Source organism: Hyperoodon ampullatus (assembly GCF_949752795.1).
Source record: "Hyperoodon ampullatus genome assembly, chromosome: 1".
Lineage (NCBI taxonomy): Eukaryota > Metazoa > Chordata > Mammalia > Artiodactyla > Ziphiidae > Hyperoodon > Hyperoodon ampullatus.
Window position 1 is genome coordinate 202,256,562 of NC_136914.1, and position 23,038 is coordinate 202,279,599.

The 23,038-nt window shown below is 53.1% G+C and overlaps 1 protein-coding gene across 7 annotated transcripts; it reads right to left on the reverse strand.

The window, feature by feature from the left end:
- Window positions 1-4,203: 4,203 nt before the first annotated feature.
- KCNIP2 (potassium voltage-gated channel interacting protein 2) lies at window positions 4,204-21,710 on the reverse strand (the record flags this gene model as incomplete). Of its 7 annotated transcripts, none has more annotated exons than XM_079717397.1 (10): window positions 4,204-4,669; window positions 5,887-5,949; window positions 6,084-6,188; window positions 6,374-6,481; window positions 6,603-6,673; window positions 6,842-6,911; window positions 7,319-7,443; window positions 8,101-8,154; window positions 9,055-9,165; window positions 21,638-21,710. In XM_079717397.1, 10 exons carry the CDS (start codon window positions 21,708-21,710, stop codon window positions 4,514-4,516), a joined length of 936 nt encoding a protein of 311 aa, XP_079573523.1. The 7 variants fall into 7 exon arrangements, with proteins under 7 accessions (XP_079573523.1, XP_079573525.1, XP_079573524.1 ...); XM_079717399.1 differs by lacking the exon at window positions 4,204-4,669 and adding an exon at window positions 5,545-5,592; XM_079717398.1 differs by lacking the exon at window positions 4,204-4,669 and adding an exon at window positions 5,545-5,592 and having other exon boundaries at window positions 8,101-8,199.
- Window positions 21,711-23,038: the final 1,328 nt, after the last annotated feature.

Consider the following 23,038-nt stretch of genomic DNA (forward strand, 5'->3'; position numbering starts at 1 on the left):
GGGAAGTAGAACAGACAAGACGCGAAAAGCGGAAGGTAATGAAGGCAGTGGAATGTACCATTTGTATGCTCGCCACCCTCCAGAACGAGCCAGACTCCCTGGAACGGACCATTACCCCACACGAAGAAGGGGAGAATGGGAGGAGGCTGGGTTGGGGCAATAAGGATGTGGATAGGGCGGGGGTGGGTGAAAAAGAGAGGCGTTTACTCTCTCAATGCGCAGGCGCGGAAATCAAGCCTCTAGTTCTTAAAGAGACAGGAAGAAACTGACCTACTTTCTACTGAGATTCTTCTGACAGGTTGGTTCATTACATCAGCCCGATCCAGGCTCGGTTTTATGAAGACAACACTCCAAGAAGCTCAGCTCATTCCTCTGCCTTGAAACATTTTCCCCTACCTCCAGCTTGGCGCTAACCCCTTTTAAAAATTAAATCAGGGCTTCCCTGGTGGCGCAGTGGTTGAGAGTCCGCCTGCCGCTGCAGGGGACGCGGGTTCGTGCCCCGGTCTGGGAGGATCCCGCGTGCCGCGGAGCGGCTGGGCCCGTGAGCCATGGCCACTGAGCCTGTGCTCCGGAGCCTGTGCTCCGCAAGGGGAGAGGCCACAGCAGTGAGAGGCCCGCCTACCGCAAAAAAAAAAAAAAAAAAAATTAAATCATTCCTACATTCCTTCATTCAGCAGACACCTATAGAGCTTGACCCGTGCTGGCCTCTTGGACCACTATGAGCTCACGGCATGGTGGTGCAGACTAGCGAGTACACACATAATACCCACACGGTGTACCCAAGTGTTGTGGGAGTTCAGAGGAGGGACCGACTTCATCTTCCTTTGGGGAGAGGCAGCGGCCATGGCTTCACTTTCGAGCTGGGTCATAAAGGTTAAATAGGAGTTAGCCAGGTTGAGTAGGGGGGAAGAGAAGAGAGCACTCTAGGCAAGTAGAGTACAAATGTAGGAAGGGGCGAAAAGGCCTGGCCTGTTTGGGAATGGGGAGTGTGAAGTGTGTGTAAAGGAGAAGTGGGACCCCTTGGGCTTCAGCATAAACATCATTTCCTGTGGAAGCCTTCCCTGAGCCCTAGATGGGCTTGGGTCCCCTTGCTATATGTTCTCAGGGCTCCCTTTGGTTCTGTCATAATGCACTTGTTGGCTGAGAGATCTGTGGCTACATGTGAGGTATAAATGTGAAATAAGCATCTCAGTCTCATTCTGATTATTAAGACTTAGCATTGTCCATCTTACACTTGAATCTCATATTAGACTCCTCCAGCGATACCCCAACTTGTAGCTCCATGGACTCTTATAGTCCCTCTTCTTTTTAGTCATGGAGTGTTAAGATGGGGGTTAGGAGCAAGTATTTTCTTAGGGGACCCCCTGTGATGACAGTTGGAGGCCATAGCAGCTTCACTGGATATTGTGGTCCTTTGGGGGATTTGGGAGCTGTCATTCCAGCTGACCACAGCCCTCAGTCTCATGACACTTTCCTCTCTGCTTCACACTTTACACTGTGGCAACTTCTAGCAAGTCATCAGCCACAATTTCATCTACTCTCCATAGCCAACACTCTGGGGTCTATGACCCAGGCAAGATGCACCTTCCGTATCTGTACTTCTCAAACTTGAAGGGCAATTCTTGCCACACACTTTCTCTCTGTACCACACCTCTACCCGCCCAACACCTACAGCAGGAATCAGAGCCTAGTAGGCCTACGATAAACATTTGAGGAATGAACAAGATAGGGTCCTGCTCTCACAGAACTTACATTCTGCTTGTGGAAACAGTAACAAATTCAGTACACACACAGGAACTCAGTTTGTGATAAGTGCTATGAAGGGAGGAAATCTAGTGATATGATGAAGAGTAACCACTGCAAGGAAGAGTCTTCTTCAGATGGAAGAATAAGTAATAATCTAGTTAAGCAATGATAGTGGCTTAGACTAGGAACAGCAATGGAGAGAGATGGTGTACCTTTGATGGCGGAATTAGTGATTTTTTTTTTTTTTTCCGGCCCCACCACGCGGCTTCCGGGATCTTAGTTCCCCAACCAGGGATCCAGGGATTGAACCTGGCCCTGGGCAGTGAAAGCACCGTGTCCTAACCACTGGACACCACCCCCAGGGAATTCCCCAGGATTGGTGATGAACTAAAGGGGAGGAGAGGGAAAGTGAGTGAGAGGAAGTAAGGAAGACTCTTACATTTTGACCTGAGCAACTAGGTAGATGGTTTATTGAGATGGCGAGGACTGGGAAGGCATGAATCAAAGCTCCATTTTGAACATGTTAAGTATGACCATTACAGATCCACATGGATATGTCAAATAGGCAATTGGATATATGGGTCTTGGAGCTCAGAGGAGAATTCTGGGGATAAAAACTTAGGAGTCGCCTGCATACAGATAGTGTTTAAAGCCATGGGATTGGATGTGATATGGAAAAGAGGCTCAGGTCTCAGCTGTGGGGCCCAATGTTTAATATTCCAGTTGAGAAGGATGAGTCATCAAGGGAGGGCTGAAAAGGGATGGCCAGAAAGGTAAAAGGAAAACCAGGAGAGTATGAAATACTGGAAGGCAATAAAGAAGAGTGTTTTGAGATAGGGCAGCTAACAACATTCAGAATCCAACCAGTGGCCAGAAAAAAATGATCAGAATGCCAACCTCCTGTTTTTTTCTGATTTCCTAGAAATTCTGGGGTACTTCTCATTTCCTAGAAATTCTCAGCTTCAGACTTCAATTTCCCTTAAGCTTGGATCTACCCTAAAATATAGAGACTGTCTCCATACCTAACCCAGTTATATACATACACTCACCATGTCCATTTATCCAAATCTTACAGTTATTCATACAATTATAGAATGCCTATTATGTGCCAGGCCCCAGGATAGGATGGGGAGGGGGGAAAAAAAACCTAGTCTGGGCACTCAAGGAGCCCTCAGGTGCTTACAATATATCGAAAAAGACAATCACTCAGATAAATATACTTAAATATAGAGGTACAAACTGAGAAGTACCATGAAGGAAAAGTATAGGGCATGAGAGCCTGTCACAGTGTCACCTTTTCTGCATTATGCATGACATGCACAGCATCCATCTTTCACACACAAATTTTTATTGTGCCCCAAGGCCACCCTGAACAGAGACTTGAGGGATTGCGTCCAGTAGTATCAATCAAGTATCAATCCTTGTATAAACTCACCAGGTGACCTTGAGCAAGTCCTCTCCGCTCTTTGGGCCTTTTTCCTCTTCTGTACAATGGAAGGCTGAGAGGTTGACTAGATCACAGGTTCTTAACTTAGGGCCCATGGATGGGCTTCAGGGACGCAAAAATATATGGAAAAGTGTGTTTTTTTTTCTTCTTCTATACAGTGGGCCCACAACTTTAATTAGATCCTTCAGAAGTGTTGTGACCCAAAGAAACCCAAGGACCTAAGGAGCAGACAGTTGTGTGATAATGTGAGCAGTGAAACCAGATGACAAAATGATGGACTCTGGAAGTAAGTTTTGTTTCTTGGACACCCATACCCTTCCCTTGACCTTGTCAACATGTACAGTGTTGGGAGAGAAGGCCTGATCCCCCTCCTATGGATAGTGAAGCTTAATCATCACATAATGGTGCCCTAGAGAAAGGATGGGAGCAACTTACCATTGGCAGCCCCTCTCCAGGAGCAGAACAAAGAAAGGTTCCCACCCCGCACAGGAAGTTTCTATTACCCCTTGTGTCACCTGCTCCACGGTGACCTGCCCTGGGTCCACTTCATCTGCTCCCCCATCATTCTTGGCTGCAGTATAGACACAAATGTACCTCCGTACTAGAGGCAAGGTTGGGATGTTTATACAAAGGAACTTTCATTAGAAACTAAAGGGAATTCCCCTCTCAAAAGAAAGCACTTTGAAATTAACTAAGATGTCTGTAAATTAGAAATTCTGGATTGACTTGTAAGAATGTTTAGCCAAAAGACAGCTTGCTTGGCATAGTCTTCAGTACATCAATCACCTTTCTCTTCCCTGTCTCCTCTAAGGATGTGGGAGGGAGATTCGGGGGCCTCTCTGAGGTCCAGTAGGTTTCCAACCCTTCCAGAACCTGTGTCTTGATCTCCTGCCAAGGGTCGGCCATACTATAGGAAAGGAAGCATTTTCTCTGGAATCCAAAAGGCTGTATGAATTATGGGTTGTGAGTTATGTGCGGGGTAGGAGAGACAAAAAGGCAGACAGAGCCTGTGCATAGCCATTGTGTTTTATTGGATCTGGTGTACTTCTTATTTTACAAAAATTACAGAGGAACCAAAAATGCAAAGCAGTCAACAGTGTTCTGATAGGAAAGGGGGCTCCCTGGGGACCCTCCCCCTCAGATCACAGCTGACTGGGAGAGTGAGCTAAATGGGACAAGCAGATATATTAAGGGGTGGCGGCACGGCAGGGGTGCTGACAGTGGGGTGGGACCTGGGTCCTATGGTCCCTGCCTTCAAGGTGTGCTCAGGGGCATCTCTGGGTAGATTGAATAGAGCAAGAGGAGATTCTGGGTGGGCAATTAGGAGGCTATGTCGGGGCAGGAATAGAGCCTGGGTATATCACAGAGTCTAATAAATGCCCCCACACTGGGTTCAAATCTATGCCTGCCTCCTTCCTTCCTTTTTCTTCTAAGGCATCCACTGTGTAGTCCCTGACTTACTCTATGCCTCCAAGTCTAGAGGAAATGGCAAATGAAAACTTAAGTTGTAGCCATCAGAGAGGGTAGGCTGAAACTTTGGCAGGTATCAGCCAAGACAGCTCCCACCTATCTTCCCTCTGCTGCCACCACCACTACACAAACAGGAAGGGAGGAGAGGAGGGAATTCCAGGGATGAGCCAAACACCAGGATCCCAGACTCTCCTGGGATACTTGGAAATTTTCTGGGGTATTTCCAAGGAAACAAGGTCTTCTGAAGAGGCTGGAAATTCATATTCTGACAGCTTGGAATGGCAGACCTGTAGAGCTCAAAGCTATAGCCTGGCATGCTCTCACTGATAATCCCCAGGCCCTTCTGTTCTCTACCCCAGCTACCTCCTAGGACCTAAGCACTGGCTCAGGCCCAAGATTACTCCCTCTACATTCTTGTCCACCTCCTACAGGGCTCTCAAAGGCCCTGGTCTGAAAGGCCAGTCAGTGACAAGGACAGAACAGCCTTTCTGATAAGGGAGTCTTAGGGGAAATGGTTATGAGATCAGGGATGGGGGAAGCACCATAGCAGGAGACATTTTGTCTAGCGTTGTGGTTTCTCAAGTGGGGGTGGAAGGGGGAGGACCACTCAATTCCTATAGCAGGGGCACCCTCAGCACTGAGTTTCAGGCAGGAAGGGGGAGCTGTTGGGAGTTGGGAACACCCCACAGATACACTCTGCCCACTCTATAGCCCCCTCAGCTCCAGCAATCTGGACCACTGAATCCCCAGGCTCTTGGATTCCTATAGCCCCCAGGGTAGAGCTAGGATGAGGACAGACCTGGGAAGAGAAGGGTGAGGTCCGCCTGGACTAGGGCTACAGCATGGTCCCCCCAGAACAACTGACCCCCTCTCCTGGAGAGCTAGATGACATTGTCAAAGAGCTGCATGGACCTCATGATGTTCTCGTCCTGTAGCCATGGTGGGAGAGAGGCAGATTGGAGAGAAAGAAAAAGAGCTTATCAGAGACAGGGAGAAGGACACTGACTCAGAAATGGGGACATTCAGAGACAGAGAGAGGCAGTGAGGAAGGAGACACCCAGAGAGGTGGGGAAGGGACAGGCCTCCCCAAGTTATGAAGGAAAAAGATTCAGAGGTGGCGGTGAGTTAGGGAAATAGTACTCTGCCCAAAGGAGCCTCCTCTTACATCATTGAATCAGGCCCTGAGTCCAGACCAGGGAAATGTAGAGGGCAGGGCCCTGTACCTTTTGACAAGATTCAATGAATTCCTCAATAGTCACCACGCCATCTTTGTTCCTGTCCATCTTCTGCAAAAAGGTAGTCAGGTAGGGAAAACAGGAGGGATGACAGGAGAGAGGCAGGCAGAACTCAGGTAAGTTCCCTTCTGGGACCTCACCTCCTTCCCTTCACTCTAAAACCCAGCCTACCCAGTCCCAGGCACCTGGAAGAAGCTCTCCACGTGTTCCCTTGGGGCCTCCTCCCGGAGTGCAGGATATGTATACTTGCCCATCATGTCATAGATGGACTTCATGATATCAAGCATTTCCTGTTAGGCCGAGAGAGAAGAGGATCCCTCCTCAGAGCCTCCAGCCTCCAAACTAGAAGGCCTAGAGCCTAGGGCAGACCCCACCCCTTGCTGGTGATGTATATGTGGGTCACATTTCCCTCCTATGGGCCCTTTACACCTCCCCACACACATACAACCCCTCCAGCTGTTCAGTTGCCTTGTACCTCCTTGGTGATGCAGCCATCCTTGTTGAGGTCATACAGGTTGAAGGCCCAGTTCAGCCTGTCATCTGTGGTTCCCCGAAGAATCACTGACAAACCAGCCACAAAGTCCTAGGAAGGAGGCAGGGGAAAATGGGTCTTCTGATACCTTTCACCCAACCCTCTCTCTGGGTTTGGCCTGGCCCTGAAGCCCCAGGAAACATGCTTCCCTGGCCCACAGTCTCCAGCTCACCTCAAAACTGACTGAGCCATCATGGTTGGTGTCAAAGGCGTTGAAGAGAAAAGTGGCATATGTGCTGGAGTCTGCAGGATAAGTGTGGATGAGTAAGCTTGGCTTCCAGACAGGAGAGGACTTCCTACCTCCCTACCTCTATGGGGCTCCTCAAACCCCATTCACTTGGCATTTCCAGCCCTCTCCCCAAGTCAGCCTAGAGATGGACAGCTGCTTCCTCTCAGGACTTGTCCCCTCACCTCCTTGAGGAAAGAACTGGGAGTAAATCTGCTTGAAGTTCTCTTCATTGACAATTCCGCTGGGACATTCCTAGGGGTAGTGTAGGGAAGGAAACCAGACTGAAGGAAGAGACAAAACCCCCTTCCACTCACCGCCCCTCCCCCCCCATGTTCCCACCCAACCCTCCCTGTCCAGAGACTCCCAGAGAGAGGGGAAATCTTTGTGTCTCCAGGGGGCTCACCATGTAGCTCTTCTCCTGGAGGGAAGACTTCTCCCAAGAGCACAAATAAAAAACACAGAACTGACAGACCAATCTACAGGCTCCACCCCTTCTCAAACCAGCAGGAACCCGTATCTAGAAGTTTGGTCTGTGGTGGAAGGGGAGCTGTCCCTTCTCCTCCCCTCCCCTGTCACTCCTCAAAGCCTCCAGGCCAACCTTTCAGAAAAGTCCTGGATAGGCCCTGCCCCTCCCCAGTTTGGTTCAGCTTTGCACTCACGTTTTTGAAACCCCGGTACAGGACCTGCAGCTCCTTGCGCGTGAACTTGGTTTGCTCCTGCAGCTGCTCCAGACCCTCGGGCCGGTGACACACGGTGGACAGTTCAAACTCATCCTCCACGCTGTCTGCGGGGTGGGGGTGGTTGGGGGGGACAGCCGCGCCTCAGGCCTGTCCCCCACGACCCCTCTTCAAAATCACTGAACCATCCATCCCCCCATATCCGACGCCAGAGACCAGCCTGCCAGTTCCCTGGACCCAGAGCCAAGGACATCAAGGCAAGGAAAGAAGATGCTGGTCGGCTTCGAGGTATATCAGCGGGCCCAGGCCAAGGCCAGGCCTGGCCCCAGAGCCCGGGGTCTGAGTCAGCGCTGGCGTTTGGGCCCTTGATCCCTGGTTGGAGGGGAAGGCCCCCAGCCCCGTCTTCGTCCCAGAAGGCCAGGAGTAGGAAAATTGGGTTGGAGAGGGGGCTTCTGAGGGTTCGAGCTCTGGGCCTCCCCTTACCAACTCAGATCCGCCCAGTCTCACCCTTGCCCCGCCCAGATCCTTCCCTCCAGCCAAGCCCCTCCTGTCCCAGCCATGCCCGAGCCATGCCCCGCCCAGCTCCAGCCAAGCCCCCTCCACACCCCACTCCTGCCACAGCCCTAGTGTGCCTTAGAGAAGGCCACCACCCCTGGCCCCGTATCAGCCCCGCCCGTGTTCCCAACATCCAGTCCCCAGGCAGTTGCCCCCACCCCAGGCTCCCGAAGTCCCCCGCCCCCGCCCCCACCAGGAGAGTAAGTCACCTGGGTCCAGCGGGCGGGGTCTGTGGGGGCGGAAGGAGGCTGGGGCGGCTAATGCTGAAGGGAGCGAACTGTCACCGAGAAAGCGGAGGACCCGGCCAGCTGCACACACCTCGCCCCTCACACTCACAGCAAATCTCACAGACCTGCGTGTTACAGTGCACACACCCCAGCCCGCCACGCGCACAGAGGCACACGTAACGAATGAGCACAGACACACACGAATCGGACCCCGCGCACATCCCCCTGCCCTTTTTCCGAATCGACCCCCATTGTGGGACCCAGCAGAATCAAACACAACGACCTTCTCAAATAATGAGTACAAACCGGGCCTCTATAGCTTGCAAAGATGCAGTATGTATAATCCTGTGAGGTGGACAAAGCCCAAATGAGGAAACTGAGGCCTACAGACAAAGCGAGGTCACTCAACTGGGGACCAGGCTGGTACTAGGAAACTCAAGTATCCTGGCATCTGGAGGAAGGCGGGCTCCATCATTACACTTGCATCCATCTAGTCAAGGCACTGGTGACCTACATCTCAAGGCCCAAAACATGCCCTGGAGCGGGGAGGGCGGCCAGACACTAACCCCAGCTAAGCCACGCACAGACCCTCACAGCCGCCTGGTCCTACCCCTGCCACACTGGCCACACTCACACAGGCTCAGAGTGGCCTCAGCCTGTCACATTGACCACGCCCAAACACCCAGATCCTGCCCATTTCGCACACCCAGATGGCCCACACACTCAGGCCCCGCCTCCAAACTGACCACGCCCACATATTCCGCTCTGCGCTGCTGCGTAGCTACGCCCCCTCACACTCCTGGTCAGTCAGTGCCCAGCCCACCTCCGCCACATTGGTCACGCACGCACACACACACACACACACACACACACGCAGGCCGGCTCCCCTCACACCGGTCACACCCCGACACATACTGGCCCCACCCCCGGAAGCACAGGAGAGGCACTTGCTTTCACTGACTGAGGGCAGGGCTTGGGGCCCGCAGCAAGGCAGCAGCTTGAGGAACCGCTGCTTCAGCGCTTTTTTAGTGGGCCCTGGAGGGTGGCCTGGGAAGAGAGAAGACCCCAGGAAGGTACATTAACCCCACTGTCCCTCTGTTCCCTGTAGCCTCCCCACCATCACAGATCAACCCCGGCTGGGGGCGGGTGTTGGGGGAAAATGGGGGGTGGGTAATGGTGAGAGTAGCTGGGGCCAGTTAGAGGAGTCCAGTGGGTTTCACAGGCATGGAAAGTCCACCAAGGTGGCTCGGCACCTTGTATAAAGGGACACAGCTGGGAACAGCGAGGTGGCCGGGGGGGAAGTAACATTGGCCTCAGTCTTTGTTGACCCAGTGTCCTGGCTCCAGTGCTACAGCTGGACCTCTGAGGGTGATGTCCAACCCGGGGGCTGCCTGCCTCTCTCACACACACACAGTGACAGGTGTGTATACATAGTATGATAAATCAGAGTGATGGATGCCACACAAGGACCGCTTGATACCTAGTACCTCATTCATACCCAGTGGCCTCCCAACACATGCACACACACACACAGACATACACACTTTGACCTAGTACTTCTTAATACAAACATATACAAATGTGACTGACCTGGCAAAAACATGACAGACATACATTAGGAACCATACAGGCCATCTTACACACAGCATGATCAAACCACACAAGAACAATGACCCTGGGACATCACATCACAGTGTGGTCACCATGACATATCAAGGTCACCACACACATGCCCATATCATATTGTGACCTAGGTGCCCATGGCACCCAGATACCTCCTCACCCACAGAACCTGCATTTGCCCTGGGTACACCCCCACCTTTCTTGCCTATAACCCCTCATTCCAAGGCACCTAGAATCTTCCTGCCAGCAGAACAGAGTTCTCAGAGAACTCATCCACCCTAAAAGTGTGTCCCTTCCCAGTCTTTTCCAGTATGGCTTACTCTTTAAAGGTGAAATTATAGCAAACTTTGAGGCAATGACAGACCTTGGAGATGAGTATTTTGTTGTAATGTGGGACTACCCAGAGCCCACTGATCACAGTTCCCCTCACTTCCTCTTATTTACACATGTGTCCTACGGCTCTAATTGTATCCCAGGGAGACCCTCCAAGTTCCTGTTTTGTGTCTGTCTCCTGGCTGCACCTACCTCCAGACTCCAGGGCCAGAGCTCACTGGACCTGGCATACTGACTGAAGCTGGCCTCAGTCCATTCCTGGAGGGGCCCAATTTCCTTTAGTTGTAGATTGGCACCCCAGCTCCCTTGCAGGCCCTGCCTCCCAAGCCGGCTCCACCCTCAGGAAGATGTTGTGCTCCCAGAAGGGATCTGCTTGACGTCAGCGCCTCCTCTCCCTCCCATTTGTCCTCTCTCCCCAGGAGCTATGGAGAGGTGGGGGGGAGGCAGTGAGCTGGGTGAGGGATCGATGGCGGCCTGGCCTCTGGCCCAGGGCTCCATTAGCCTGGACTTTGGTTTCCCGAAGCCGATTGTGCCTGGGGCCTCTGGTGGTGTAGTAGCCTCTGGACTGGGGGATGGCTACCCCCACCTCTCCCAACCTCCCCCTCTTCACACATCCCCCCATCTGGTCCCCTGCCTGCTCCAAGGACTCAGTCTCCTCTAGGCTCCTCTGAAGGTGGGAAGAGAAAGGGGGTGCCTTCAGCAGACAGGATGCCTCCCCCCTTCCCACCAATAGTCTAAAGGGGATGGAAAGTAGAGCCCGACTGACTTCATCTCTTCAGGACTGGATGAATCCCAGTTCATCTAGGACCAATCCCTGCGACCCACCCGACCCCACCCCAATAAATCAGCAGAGGATGGAGGGTAGACTAGGAGTTTTCTGCTCTTACGGAATCCTAGAGCAGGCAATTCACGGACCTTCTTCCCTAGCTCCTTTCACATTTTTTCAGTTCTCCCAGGTGTCTACCCTGCAGTCCTCTTATCATGGTTCTTGCCTGTTTTCCTGTAGCCATGCTATGGAGCTGCACAGGTCTCGGCATGAAGAAGAGGGAGAGGCTAAAACTCCCTGGGGAGGCAGAACATGTTCCCCTCTCTACCTCCAGTATCACTCTCCCCACCTGACTTTCGGGTTGGGTGGAGAATTGCCTTCCCACTTCCCACTCTAGACTCTGGAGCCCATTCTGCCCTTAGATCCTGAGAGGACCTGGGAGAGGCAAGGCGGCTTGGGAGGCAGGGTCCCTGATCTGATCCACCCCTCACTCTCCTACCAGATTTGTCTATGAATGTCTCATTCACAGTGATCCCATTCCTGTCCCTCCAGAACCCACCCCATCCCTAGCCTTGGGTATGGAGCTGGTATATCATCAGGGAACTCTGGGAATAGCCACACACATAATCAGATGCCCAAAGAGGCTCAGCCACACACTCTGTGCCCCTCAGGCACAGTCACATCTGCCATCTCATAAAGCGACACACTCTGTCACTCAGACACATTAAATCACACCCGTCACATACACAGGCTCAAGTAGTCATACGTTTTGTCCTTTCTCACACACGTGAACACACAGCTACACCCCCTGTATCTCTCACACACTGAGTCCACACACACCCTGTAACCCACGCCTGCAAGGATGGAGGTGTGGCGAGTCACACACATCTTCAGAGCCGTTGTGGGTCCCTGGCCCCAAAAGGGACTCCCCAGAAGTCTGGTGTTATCTCAGGACCCCTGGAACCTCCTTCCTCTATTCCTGCCTGTCTCCAGACTTTTTCTCTTTTCCCCCAGTTTCCCCTTATCCTCAATCCCAGTCCCCCCATGCTGTACCCCCTCATCACCTCCCTGGCTCCTGGTCCTCTCTCTCTTCACCTCCCTCAGACACCCAATCCCCCAGATTCCCTCCTCGCCTCCCCCAGGTCCACTCCTTGAGTCCCCCTCTTTGCCTCTCCCAGATGTCCTGTTCCCCCAACTCCTCCCTCCCCTCCCCCAGATGTCCCATCCCATCACTAACCTGCTTACCCCTGCAGCCCTCACCCCAGTCATAAAGTCAGAGTAATCTTCTCCCCAGCCCTGCGGGCCACTGTCCTTGTAGCCAGCAGGCCAGACATGCCCAGACACCTGGGTTACCTTCCAAGGAGACAGGCTCAAAGAGGCCAAACTGCTCCAGGACCTTGACAAACAGGGCGAGGACCACAAGCACAGCGACCATCTCCAGCCCTTCCAGGTTCATGGTGGGCCGGGGGCATGGCCCCGCAGGCTGAGGCTGGCCCTCCCTACTCACACTTCCTCCCCCTCAGGCTCCCCAGCCTGAGTAGGACTGCCCGCAGTCTCCCTCCCCCTCTCGCTCCCCGGATCTCCTCCCTCTCCCCCTCCCCCCGCCTCCCCACAGGCCTCCCAGCCACAGCCTCCAAGCCACAGCCTCTTCCTCTTCACGGGGCCACTCCTGCCTATGGATTGGTATCTCCTCTGGAGCTTTTGGTGTGAAGGCTATGGGCCAGGCCAGACCAGAGTAGGGGGGCAGTGCCCTGCCTCTGCCCCTGAGACAGCTTCCCTCAGACACCCTGTGGCTACTCTGTGCCACAGAGAGGGGGCAGAGGGATGACCTGTGCTTAGAGAGAAGGCAGGGGAGGGGCAGGGTGTGTGTGTGCGTGTGTGTGAAACTAGGAGCTGCACATGCATACGTAACAGATGTGTGGGTCAGAATATGTTATGTGTGTCTGAGTGTTTTCTTGTGTGTACATTCCTGTATGTGTATGGAAAGTATGTATACCTCCTCTTACATGTGTCTGTGTTTACACATGATTGTGCACCTGTCTTAGGGGTGTGTGTGGTGTATATGGGTATGTAACCATACCCATATGTGTGTGTGAGAGTGTACTGGAGTATTTCTGAGTGTTGTATGGGGTGTGAGGTATCTGTATTTTAGCAGGGTTGTGGCATGTGGGTCTGAAGATTGGTAGTATGGACGTGTCATATAATTAGGAGTATGGGTCTATGGTGGTTGTGTAATTGTATCTGCATGAAAGTGTATGAGAATATAAGGGAGGAGAAGGTGGTGACCTCTCCAGTCAGGAGGACACCACCACCATCGATTGCGGTTGCCATGGAGACTGAGAGGCGGGAAGCACTCTCTTCCCACAGGCCACAGGGAAACTGAGGCCCAAGGGAGAGAGGATTAGGTCCAGTAGCCTGGGCAGGAAAATAGCCCCTTAGCCCTGTCATGACCCTCTGGGGAGGGGACTTACTGCAGCTGCCTTTGGGACCCAGAGAATCAAGCTCCTTGGGAGAGGAGGGATGTGCTCTTCCTTTTCTCCTGGCAGGGGCCTCACCCAGGAGCTGCCAAAACCCTCCCTGTTCTTTGGGAATCTTTACTGAGCTGATGGAGAAACCCAGAGTAGGAGGGAAATCTGAACCTTCCAAGGGAGCCCCACAGCCCCACTGTATTCCTGGAGCCCCTCCCCCATCTTCCGGTCTCCCTCAAGGTGGTGGTGATGGTGGCGGTGGTGTCTGTAGTGGGGTGGGGAGAGGTTTGCAGAACCAGGGAGCCAGAAGATAGTCTCTGGGTTACTGCCACAGCTGGCTAGGGATTGAGCACTCAGTATGTGCTAGATAATGGGCTAAGTGCTTACAGACATTATCACATTGAATTTTCACAATAAACCTATGAAGGAGGTACTGTTATCCCCATATTATGGGTGGGAAAACTAGACAAAAGTAGCTTAAGAAAATCTCCAAGATCAATAAGTGTCAGAGCTCAATTTTAACCCAGCCTGACTCAGCCTGTGCTCTAAACCACCACGCTACACTGGCTCCTTTCATAGACAGCTTGCCCACACAGGAGGCCCAGTTTAGGGGGATTAACCCAAGGGACCCTTGCCACCTCGTCCAGCTCTGGGATGTGTTTCAGCCTCAGTTGTAGGGTGGGGGTGGGGATGGGGGCTAGTCCCCACCGCTTCATTTGAGTTTCACGGATCTGCAGTTCTACATGGCCACCACTGGGGGGTCAGGCATCCATCTCACACCGTATCTTACCCCTTCCCGCTCCACCAACCCTTCCAACATCCTTGGGAAGGAGGGTATGGCTCTGGCAGGCTTGGTCCTCTGCTTGTCCCCCCTCTCTCCCCCAGGAAGAAGTCAACTCAGGGACTGTTTTTGGAGGTTACAGGTTTACAGATGAAATGAGCAAGCATCTCCCTCTCACCGTCCAAAATCCATACCTGGCATTTAATACCCTTCCCCCACCCTCATGGGCAGATCCCTTTTTTTGAGCCAGTTTCGCCTCCTCACTGTCCCCCAAACACACCAAACTCAGTGCTGTCTCTGTGGCTTTGCTCCTGCTATTCCCTCTGCCTGGAATGAACTCCCTTTTGCTCTCCTATCCTACAGTTCTTACCTGTCCTTTAGAGACAGCTTAAATTCCCTTCCCTTCAGAGCCTCCAGCCCTCAGCAGGCCCCAGATACCTGAAATTCTACGATAGCCCATTGGGCCCTCAAAACTCAGCACCTAAGTCTGTAATGTTATCAGTGGGAACAGTAAAAGGAGGCAGCGTAGCATGGTAGGTAACAGTGTGGGCCAGGGTGCCAGACTCCCTGGGTTCAAATCCCAGCTCTGCCCCTTGGAATTAACTGGGAAAGTTCTTAATCTCTGTGTGCCTCGGTTTCCTACCTCATATGGTTGCTGGGCCCTCCTAAATGAACTAATACATGGAAAGCTGTTAGAATAATTCCTAGCATAGAGTAATTGCTTATAATTGTTTACTGCCACTATTAATAATATTATATTGCCCCTTACATATCTTAGCAATTTAAAGCATTTCCACAAACACTGTTATTTCCATGTCTTCTCATGACAACCCCATGAGGTAGGCAGAGTGAATAGTATTGTGCCCATTTCACAGATGAGGTAAATGAGGCCCAGAAAGGTAAAGGAACTTGCTCAAGGTCACCTAGCTAAGAGGAGATGTTGCAAATTTGAACTCAGGTCTTTCTGGATCAGTCCTGTTTCCTCAATTAGATTCCAAGCTCCTAGAGGGCAAAGATGTTAAAAAATTGGACCTATACAAATTTTTTGGTTTTTTGTTTGTTTGTTTGTTTTGTGGTACGTGGGCCTCTCACTGTTGTGGCCTCTCCCGTTGCGGAGCACAGGCTCCAGACGCGCAGTCTCAGTGGCCATGGCTCACGGGCCTAGCCGCTCTGTGGCATGTGGGATCTTCCCGGACCGGGGCACAAACCCGTGTCCCCTGCATCGGCAGGCAGACTCTCAACCACTGCGCCACCAGGGAAGCCCGGACCTATACAAATTGAATGCCAGGCTCTGAGCTGGTGCCTGTGGAACAAAGGTGAACCAAACCGGGTTCTGGCTCTCCTGGGCAGGGAGAGACAGCCCACTGACAGAACTATAACGTATCTACTCATTCAAAAAATATTTGTTGTGTGCCTACTATGTGGTAGGAACTGTTCAAAGCAGGCCATGAAATGAGCTCTAGTCTTCTAACTGGGAGCCCAGGAAAAACCTGGAGAGGGTATTTTTTTAGCTGGTTCTTAAATGTCTTAAATGGCTAAAATGTCAACAGTCTACCTTAACAAAAGGACCAACATTTACTGAGCGTGTTTTGTGTCCTTGATACTTTACACATGTTATCTCATTTAGTCCCCATAATAGACCTGAGGGGTAGGGTCTATTATTCCTGACCATTTACAGCTGAAATGGTCAGATTGAGTAGCAGTATACCCATTTTGCAGATGAAGGAACTGAAGCTCAGAGAAGTGATTGTCCCAAGATAACACAGATGATAAAGGATAGATCGAGACTTGAACCAGAACCAGTGATCTGCCAGCTCCCTCAGGCTGTCTCTCCAACGTGTGTGGAGGTGTCAAGGAATCCTGAGTGACTGCAGCTTAGTTCGTATTGGGGGAGCTATGAGTGATAAGCCCAGAAAGGGGCAGATTCCATGGAGCCTCGAATGCCAAGCCAGGCTACTTGATTGGAAAGAGGCAGAACAGCAGCATCTCCTTGCTCTCTGCTGCTGATTCACAGGTGGACAGATTGACAGCCGTTTAGCCGGTTGCCCTGTCTGCAGACCCTCCTCTTCCTTCTCTCACCCTCACCCTCAACCTTCAGAGACCTTGACCCAGCCTCACAGGACTCAAAGTCCTAAATCAACCAGGCCTCTGGTGAGAGGATCTGATAGAAGTGAAAGAGCAAGTTGTTTTTCAGGCTCTCTCTCCACCCCCACCCCAGTCAGAGACCTCTCAAGTCTCTGGGCTCTGTGAGAAGGTTGCCCAGGTCTGTCCTCCCCAGGCATCCCTGTGCCACTTTGCTCTTCACCCAGAGGAGTGAAGTCTTAATGAAAACACTTCAGGCAGAGTGAGGGCTGAAGGGAAAACTATCTTGAAGCATTAGGTGAGCCCTCCCTTAGGTCCCTCAAATCTCACCACGGAGATACACCTATCATTTAGCTATTTACCTCCCGAAGTTCAAACCCAGAGAAATACCGCCTAATGAAGGGGGCCCATAGTATGTAACTGTCCCACTTTCCCATCTGCCCTTGCTCCCCTAGTGAAGAACCCAACCAGTAAAGACCCTTCTGTCAGCCCTCCAGCCCCACTCCATCCCCAGCCAGGCCAGAAGACAGAGCAGCCCCCAGCTGCATCAGGTAATTAATGACCTCCCTAGGCCCTGGGGCTATTTTAGGGCCTGGAAGTCACGCCTGCTATGATTGAGAGCTGGCCCCGCCTGGCTCCAGCCATCTGTCACTTGAGACAGGCCCAAGCAGGGGGCTTGGAGGACACATGCTTCCCAAGAGACATCCAAGCATGGCTTTGGCTCAGCCCCATCTCCTCTCCTTCTGGGAGCACATTGTAAGGAGAGGCCTGCTTATACTCCAGGGGCTCAAGGGGATACTGTGCAGAGAGCCAGAGAACTACAGATCCCAGAATGCCACCAGGCTAGGATGTTTTGGTCTCCCCAGGTCAGGTGGGGTGGAGATGCTGGGTTCTGTGGGCCCTGCCCAGGCAGATCTAAGGAAACCCAAGTGGAGGTGTGCATAATCTCAGCAGTGCCATGATATGATACCCACAATCCATGTCATAAATTGCACAAATCCCACACCAAAGTACAACCTTATGAAGTCTATACAGATAACTTAGTGTGACTCAGGAACCCCCACCCCAACTCTAAAGCATAGAACTCCAGGTACATGCAGCCTTAGTGTCACAGAATTCCAGGGATACATAACCCTAGGGGTGCACAGCCCCAGTGATCACAACCCCATTGAGGCACAAACCCCCTTAATACAGACTCCCAGAGATAGACAAAACGGTGACATACAATCCTTATGCCACACAAGTCTATCCATCCATCATGCATAAACTCACTAGCTGAGTTCATGTTGGTCCACTCCCACCTCAGGATTTTTTCCTTCTGCACACTGCCCCTAGTCATCTTAAGATCCCATTAAACTAAGCAATTCGGTAAAGAGCTTTGCCTTTTCCCTGCTCTGCTGCAAGCTTCCTCCCTTCATCCCTGTGAGGGGCCTTGCCCCTTACATCCACCTGCTTGAGGCCCCCACCTCTGCTCTCAGTAAGGAGCCCTGCCCCCTCTTCCACCATTGTGAGGGACCATGATGCCCCTTCTCCTTTCCTCTTTGAAGACCCCTATGTCCTTCATCTTCTCTTTAAGCGACCCTATCCCAAGCTCCACTTCTTGGAGTGGAGTTGGAGTCTTGCCCTTTAAACTCGTTTCTTTGAAGGATCCTGCCCCTTCCATCTCTGTGAGGGGCCCTTTCTCTCCCCACCTCTGTAAGGTTCCTATCCCACTTCGCTTACTTTTTGAGGGGTCCAGCCCTTTCCTCCCTTCCTCATACCTGGCGACAGCGACCCAGTCACCAGCTGGTAGAGGGATCGCGCTGCCTGCCCCAACGGGCTCCGGCACCTGCGGGGGCATCTGTTCATGGTCCTGCAGTGAGCACAGAGGTCAAGCTCCGCCCCCAAGGCCCGGGGCGTTCTGATCTCCGCCCCCAACGGAGTGGGCCCTGCGTGGGCGGCGCGGGAGGGCCGGACCCATAGGACCAGTATCTCAGGCAATAGAGCCTCGTTCCGCTTCCCGTCTTCTCCCGGCCACACGAGGGGAACTCACCCTGGCCCCAGCGCCTGAAGCACCCGCCCCCCAAATTCCCAGACTCGGGTGGGGCGGGGCCGGGGGGGAGGGGCGGCAGGACTCTCCCTCACAGCCTTCTCTGGGAATATTTTCTGAATTTCCGGTGGGGAAGGGGGCACCCACGGTTTTTAAAAAAGGAGCTGGAGAGGGAATGAACATATCTTTCATTGCCCCGCTTCATCCCCTCATTCTCTGCCTGTCACACCCCTCCTCTTGCCATTTTGACACAGAGATGCGAAGGGGTTAGAGGACCTAGTTGTCATGGCAACTCCCCACACTTCCATACTTCCTGGACCAATGGGCGCGAGAGTAGGAGGGAAGAGGAGGAACTGACCAGTGTATTGGAGTGACAAAGGGGCGGCAGGGACGTGCCCTACTGGTCTCTGTCGTCTGGCTCTGAATATCTTTTTCTTGTAACTGTCTTGTGTCCCTGTGTCCTGGTCCGGCGGGTTCACACTCTCCCCTCATATGCCGATTGTCTGCCAGATGCATCGAGGAGAAGACCCCCTACCCACAGTCCTGGCCCTGGACTCATCCCTATCTGGTTATACCCAAAGTGAACCCTTCCAGGATCCACTAACGCCTTTAAACTTCTGACAGAGCCTATGAGTGTCCCACTCTTCCGACTGGGGCCCCGTATTTTTGGCTGAAAATCCTACATTTACGAGGCGAGAGTCACCCCTGAACTCCATGGAACCTTGCCACTTGATTTAGCAACATCCTCATCTGGAATCAGCTCCGCAAGCATGGCTCCTCTAAAACCACACGGGGGCGCGCCAGTCCAGGAACAATATTTATGGCCGGAGGGACGCAACTCCGGAGATCCCAGGCCGGGACCCGAGCTCAGGACTTGGCCAGCCAGGTCCCAACTCTCTCCTCATCTTCTCCAGTCCTTTCCTTGCTTCTGGCTTGGACAGGACCGCAGCGGATCGCTGCCTTTTCCCACCTCGCCGCACTGCCAATAGGTCCTGCCGGGCCCGGAGGCGCTAGATGCGGGGCGGGGCGGGGTGGGGTTCAGATTGTTTTCTCCTAAAAGTCTCCCCCAGATTTGTTTTGAGCCTGGGGTGGGAGTGGGTAAGGAAAGAGGCTGGGGCAACCCAGAATGACCTGAGGTATGACTTTAGCGCCCCCTCCCTGTCAGCCTGATAGGCCGGGATGACTGAAGCCAAGAATACCGCCAGGTCCGATTCCAGGAATCCCGCCTGCACAAGGAAGGAACATTGGGAATTTGGCTGGCCCTGCTGCACTTCCGCCTTGCAAGCGCTTCAGCACCGCGGACAACGACTCCCCATCCGGCTTCAGCTCAGGCACCCACCGCCTTAACACCGGCTTCCCAACCCCATTTATCTCCCGCTGTAAGGTAAGCCCTCCTTCGAAAGGAGAGCTCCTGGTAGTCTTATTTCTACTTCCCAAGTCGCGTGTGGAGCTATCTACAGCGAGGATGCTGATGACGTGGAACACGATTCTTGACGCTTGTCAACATTTGAACTATTTCCCTTGGGGGGCAGGCAGGTGGGAAGTAGTATTTCCCATTTTACAGATGAAAAAAATGAGGCCCAGAGAGCAAAAGTCATACAGAGCTGGTATTCACACTTCTATTCCTGCACCTTCCCGTACAAGGGCTTCCCCACTCCCACCCAATCTCTGATTCAAATAGCCAAGTGGGGAGCAGATGATTCCACTAAAGGGGAGAATCAGTTAAAGCAGGAAGAAAACACTGATTAATGTGGTGCTAATGAGGGCACTGGGGGCCTTACTACTCTCAAGGATCCTGAGTTGGTGAGAACACAGTCTAAAGCAGAGCTAGTCACCTGGACCTTTGGAATCCATCCAGGCCTGAGGCACATCTAGGGCACATCTGGGGCCTGCCTGAGTGGAAGGGCTCCCCCTTCTGGGAGTCTGGGCATAGGGACGAGAACCTCCCCAGGGTGTGTTAGTCGGGGAGACACTTTTTCAAGGCGTTACAACCTAGTCCTCTCCTCATCCCCAAGTCTTAACCTCACTCTCCTCAAGACACACAAGGATCATGGCCTCCCTTCACCTCCCCAGTTTGTTTCAGACACAGGGGAGACAGTCTCCCTACTCCCATTCTCTGTTGGAGTTCTTGGGCAGGCTGCACAATGAGAGACAGAAACACACGTATATGGAAATGTACACAAGGTGACACAGTCACCCACACAAACACGTGGATCTGCCTACCAAACCCAGGAATATGCACAGGCACAGATGTACTGGTCTCACATACCTCCCCAGTGTGGGAGAGAGAGGATGCCTGAGCAGCAAAGTGGTTCGGGGGGATACTTAGAAGGGGAGGCCACATGGCACCTCCCAGGCCTAGAGCTTCTATCTCTGGGTCTGGAGGGGAGGCTAGAGGGTTTGTTTTCCTCTGGGTTTGGGTGAAGTTCTGGGAGGGCTGTTGGGGGTTGAAGGAGCTTCAGTTGTAAGAATGATCTCTAAATACTTTGTGTGGGGGGGTGCTGATCCGATCCAGCATTAACTAAAGCCGCCCCACAGGAGCTGATGACACTCCCGGAAGCCAGGTTGGGTAGATGGATACCAGAGTCCTTCCTTGGGTCGACCCGGGCCCTTTGTGGAAAACGTGGGGAAGCAGTGGTGTGCACTAAAGACCCCCTTCTGCCCCAGGAAGCCAGAGAGGCAGCAAGGGTAAGACATACCATAGACACTCACAGAGCCCCACTGCAGACATCACCACATGAAAGTACACAATCAGTATCAAACACCAATATAACCCGCAGTCGCACAATTAAAACACAACACAACCCACTTTAACACATGCTTGTCCCAGGAGGTTCACAGTCATAAAGTCTTACAAAGAGACATACCACCATAAAGTGAAGACCTGACGCATACTGGTAGTCACATGCCTCTTCATACAGAAAAGCACAGAGTTGCACACAGAACAGAGATACTTGGTTAAAACAACTTCATTAGTACAATCAGGGTCCTACACAACCTCACTGAAACATCCGACAAAGCATACAATTGCACAATCACACGCAATCACACTCACCCTGGCTGTCACCAAGTCCAGGGCACATGGCAACCAGCTGTGGGAGGCGCACACACATATATACACACAGACACAAAGAATGACAGGCACTCTCGCACGTAACACCTCCCACTATAGACACCCTCCTAGCCTTGTGTCATGCATGCCTACACCTGCTGCCTCTCCCCACCTGCCCACGTGCTCTGCCCCCAACCCTTCCACCCCCACCCCGCCGCGGGACCCAAGGCTTTGAACCTCAGTGTCCTGCCGCCCAGAACAGCCGGGAGGGTACTTGGGAATGGGTCAGAGTGTGGGTAAGGGCCTGGCAGGGGTTAGAGGGGCTTAAGGGTCTGGGGGGATGCAATCTACCCTCCTTCCCCCGACCCCCAAGCCACTGACTCACCCGTGAGCTGGTCATAGGATCCGTCCAGGTCTCGGGAATCGGACAAACTCTCCTTACGGCCCTGGCCCCGCATGGCCCCCGGCGCCCCCCTCCCGTCCCAACGTGGGCCGTGGGAGGGGGCGCCGGGTGGCTGGGATAGAGAACTCACACGGCGCCCCCTGGCGGCGTAGTGCGCTGCCGGGGGCTGTGGGCTGGAGAGTCAGCGCTTGGGCTAAGAGCCTGGGGACCGCCGCGGTCTAGGGCCCACCTGGGGATCCTGGGGCAGGAGCGGGAGGCTTGGGCAGTCGGTGAGCGCAGAGCCGGAGGCAGAGTGGAGCGGAGAAGAGCCCGGAGCTGGAGCCGAGCCGCCTCTCCTCCCGCCCCCTCCCCGCGGCTGTCACCGCCACCTCCCCGCTTTGGCGCTGCCGGGATTGGCTCCCCCTACCCCCGCCCCCTCCTCTTTGCAGTTCGGGGGAGGCACCCGGTGAAAGGGTGAGCTGAGAAGTGCGGGGAGGGAGACGAGCTCTCTGGCAACCCTACCCCCTAAACCTGAAGCCCCGGGTCTTGCGGGTGGAGGAGGGAACAGGGCCAGAAAGGCTCCACTAGGAGGAATCCCCGCCCCCGATTCTCAGCACTCCTTCCCCTACCCTCAGCACTGGCCCGGGTATGTATGAGTCCCCTGTTCAGTCTCCCTGTCAGCCCCTATTTTCTCTGTTGTTCTCCACCCATGTATGAGTCTCTTTGGTCCCCACCAGTGCCCACCCTGCTTGAAGGGGGTTAGGGATGCAAAGGTCAACTCAGCCTCTAACGCAGGCTTGTCTCAGGCCAGTGGACTACAATTTTCTCTTCTCTTGGAAGGACCCCTACCCTCACCCACTCCAGGACCCTGTCTGTGGGCCCTATTCACTCTCAAGGTGCCTTCTTCCCTGATCTAATGACCCCCGCTGGCCAACTGGGAAGAAAAAGAAAAGAAAGAGTGAACCAGGTCAGTTTCTCAAGACTTTCTTGTTCTTTTGTTCCTTTTTTTTTTTCTTTCAACTTTTCTGCCCTGCTCTCTTCTGTCACCTGCCCTGTCCTAGATTCCTTCTGTTTTCCAGAAGATCTGGGAAATGATTGAGGGGTTTGGGGATGCAGGCAAGAGTGGGAGAGAAGTGCCCTTGTTATGAGGCCCCCTTCCCTTAGACTAGCTCTTTTTTCTGAAGCTAGCGGCTAGCACAAAGCTCGGCTACCTCCAGCTCCCAGAAATGGCTACTGAACAACTGAGCCTACTAGTCTGATCTCCCCCACGATCCTTCCTGGGCTCCTGGCCCATAAGCCCCCCAACCACCATGAGGATTAGGGGCGGGGGCAATGTCTGATGTGTTTTGATGGTATGGTGGCAGTGTCCCAGGTAATCCTGCCTGCCCAATGACTCCTCTGGAG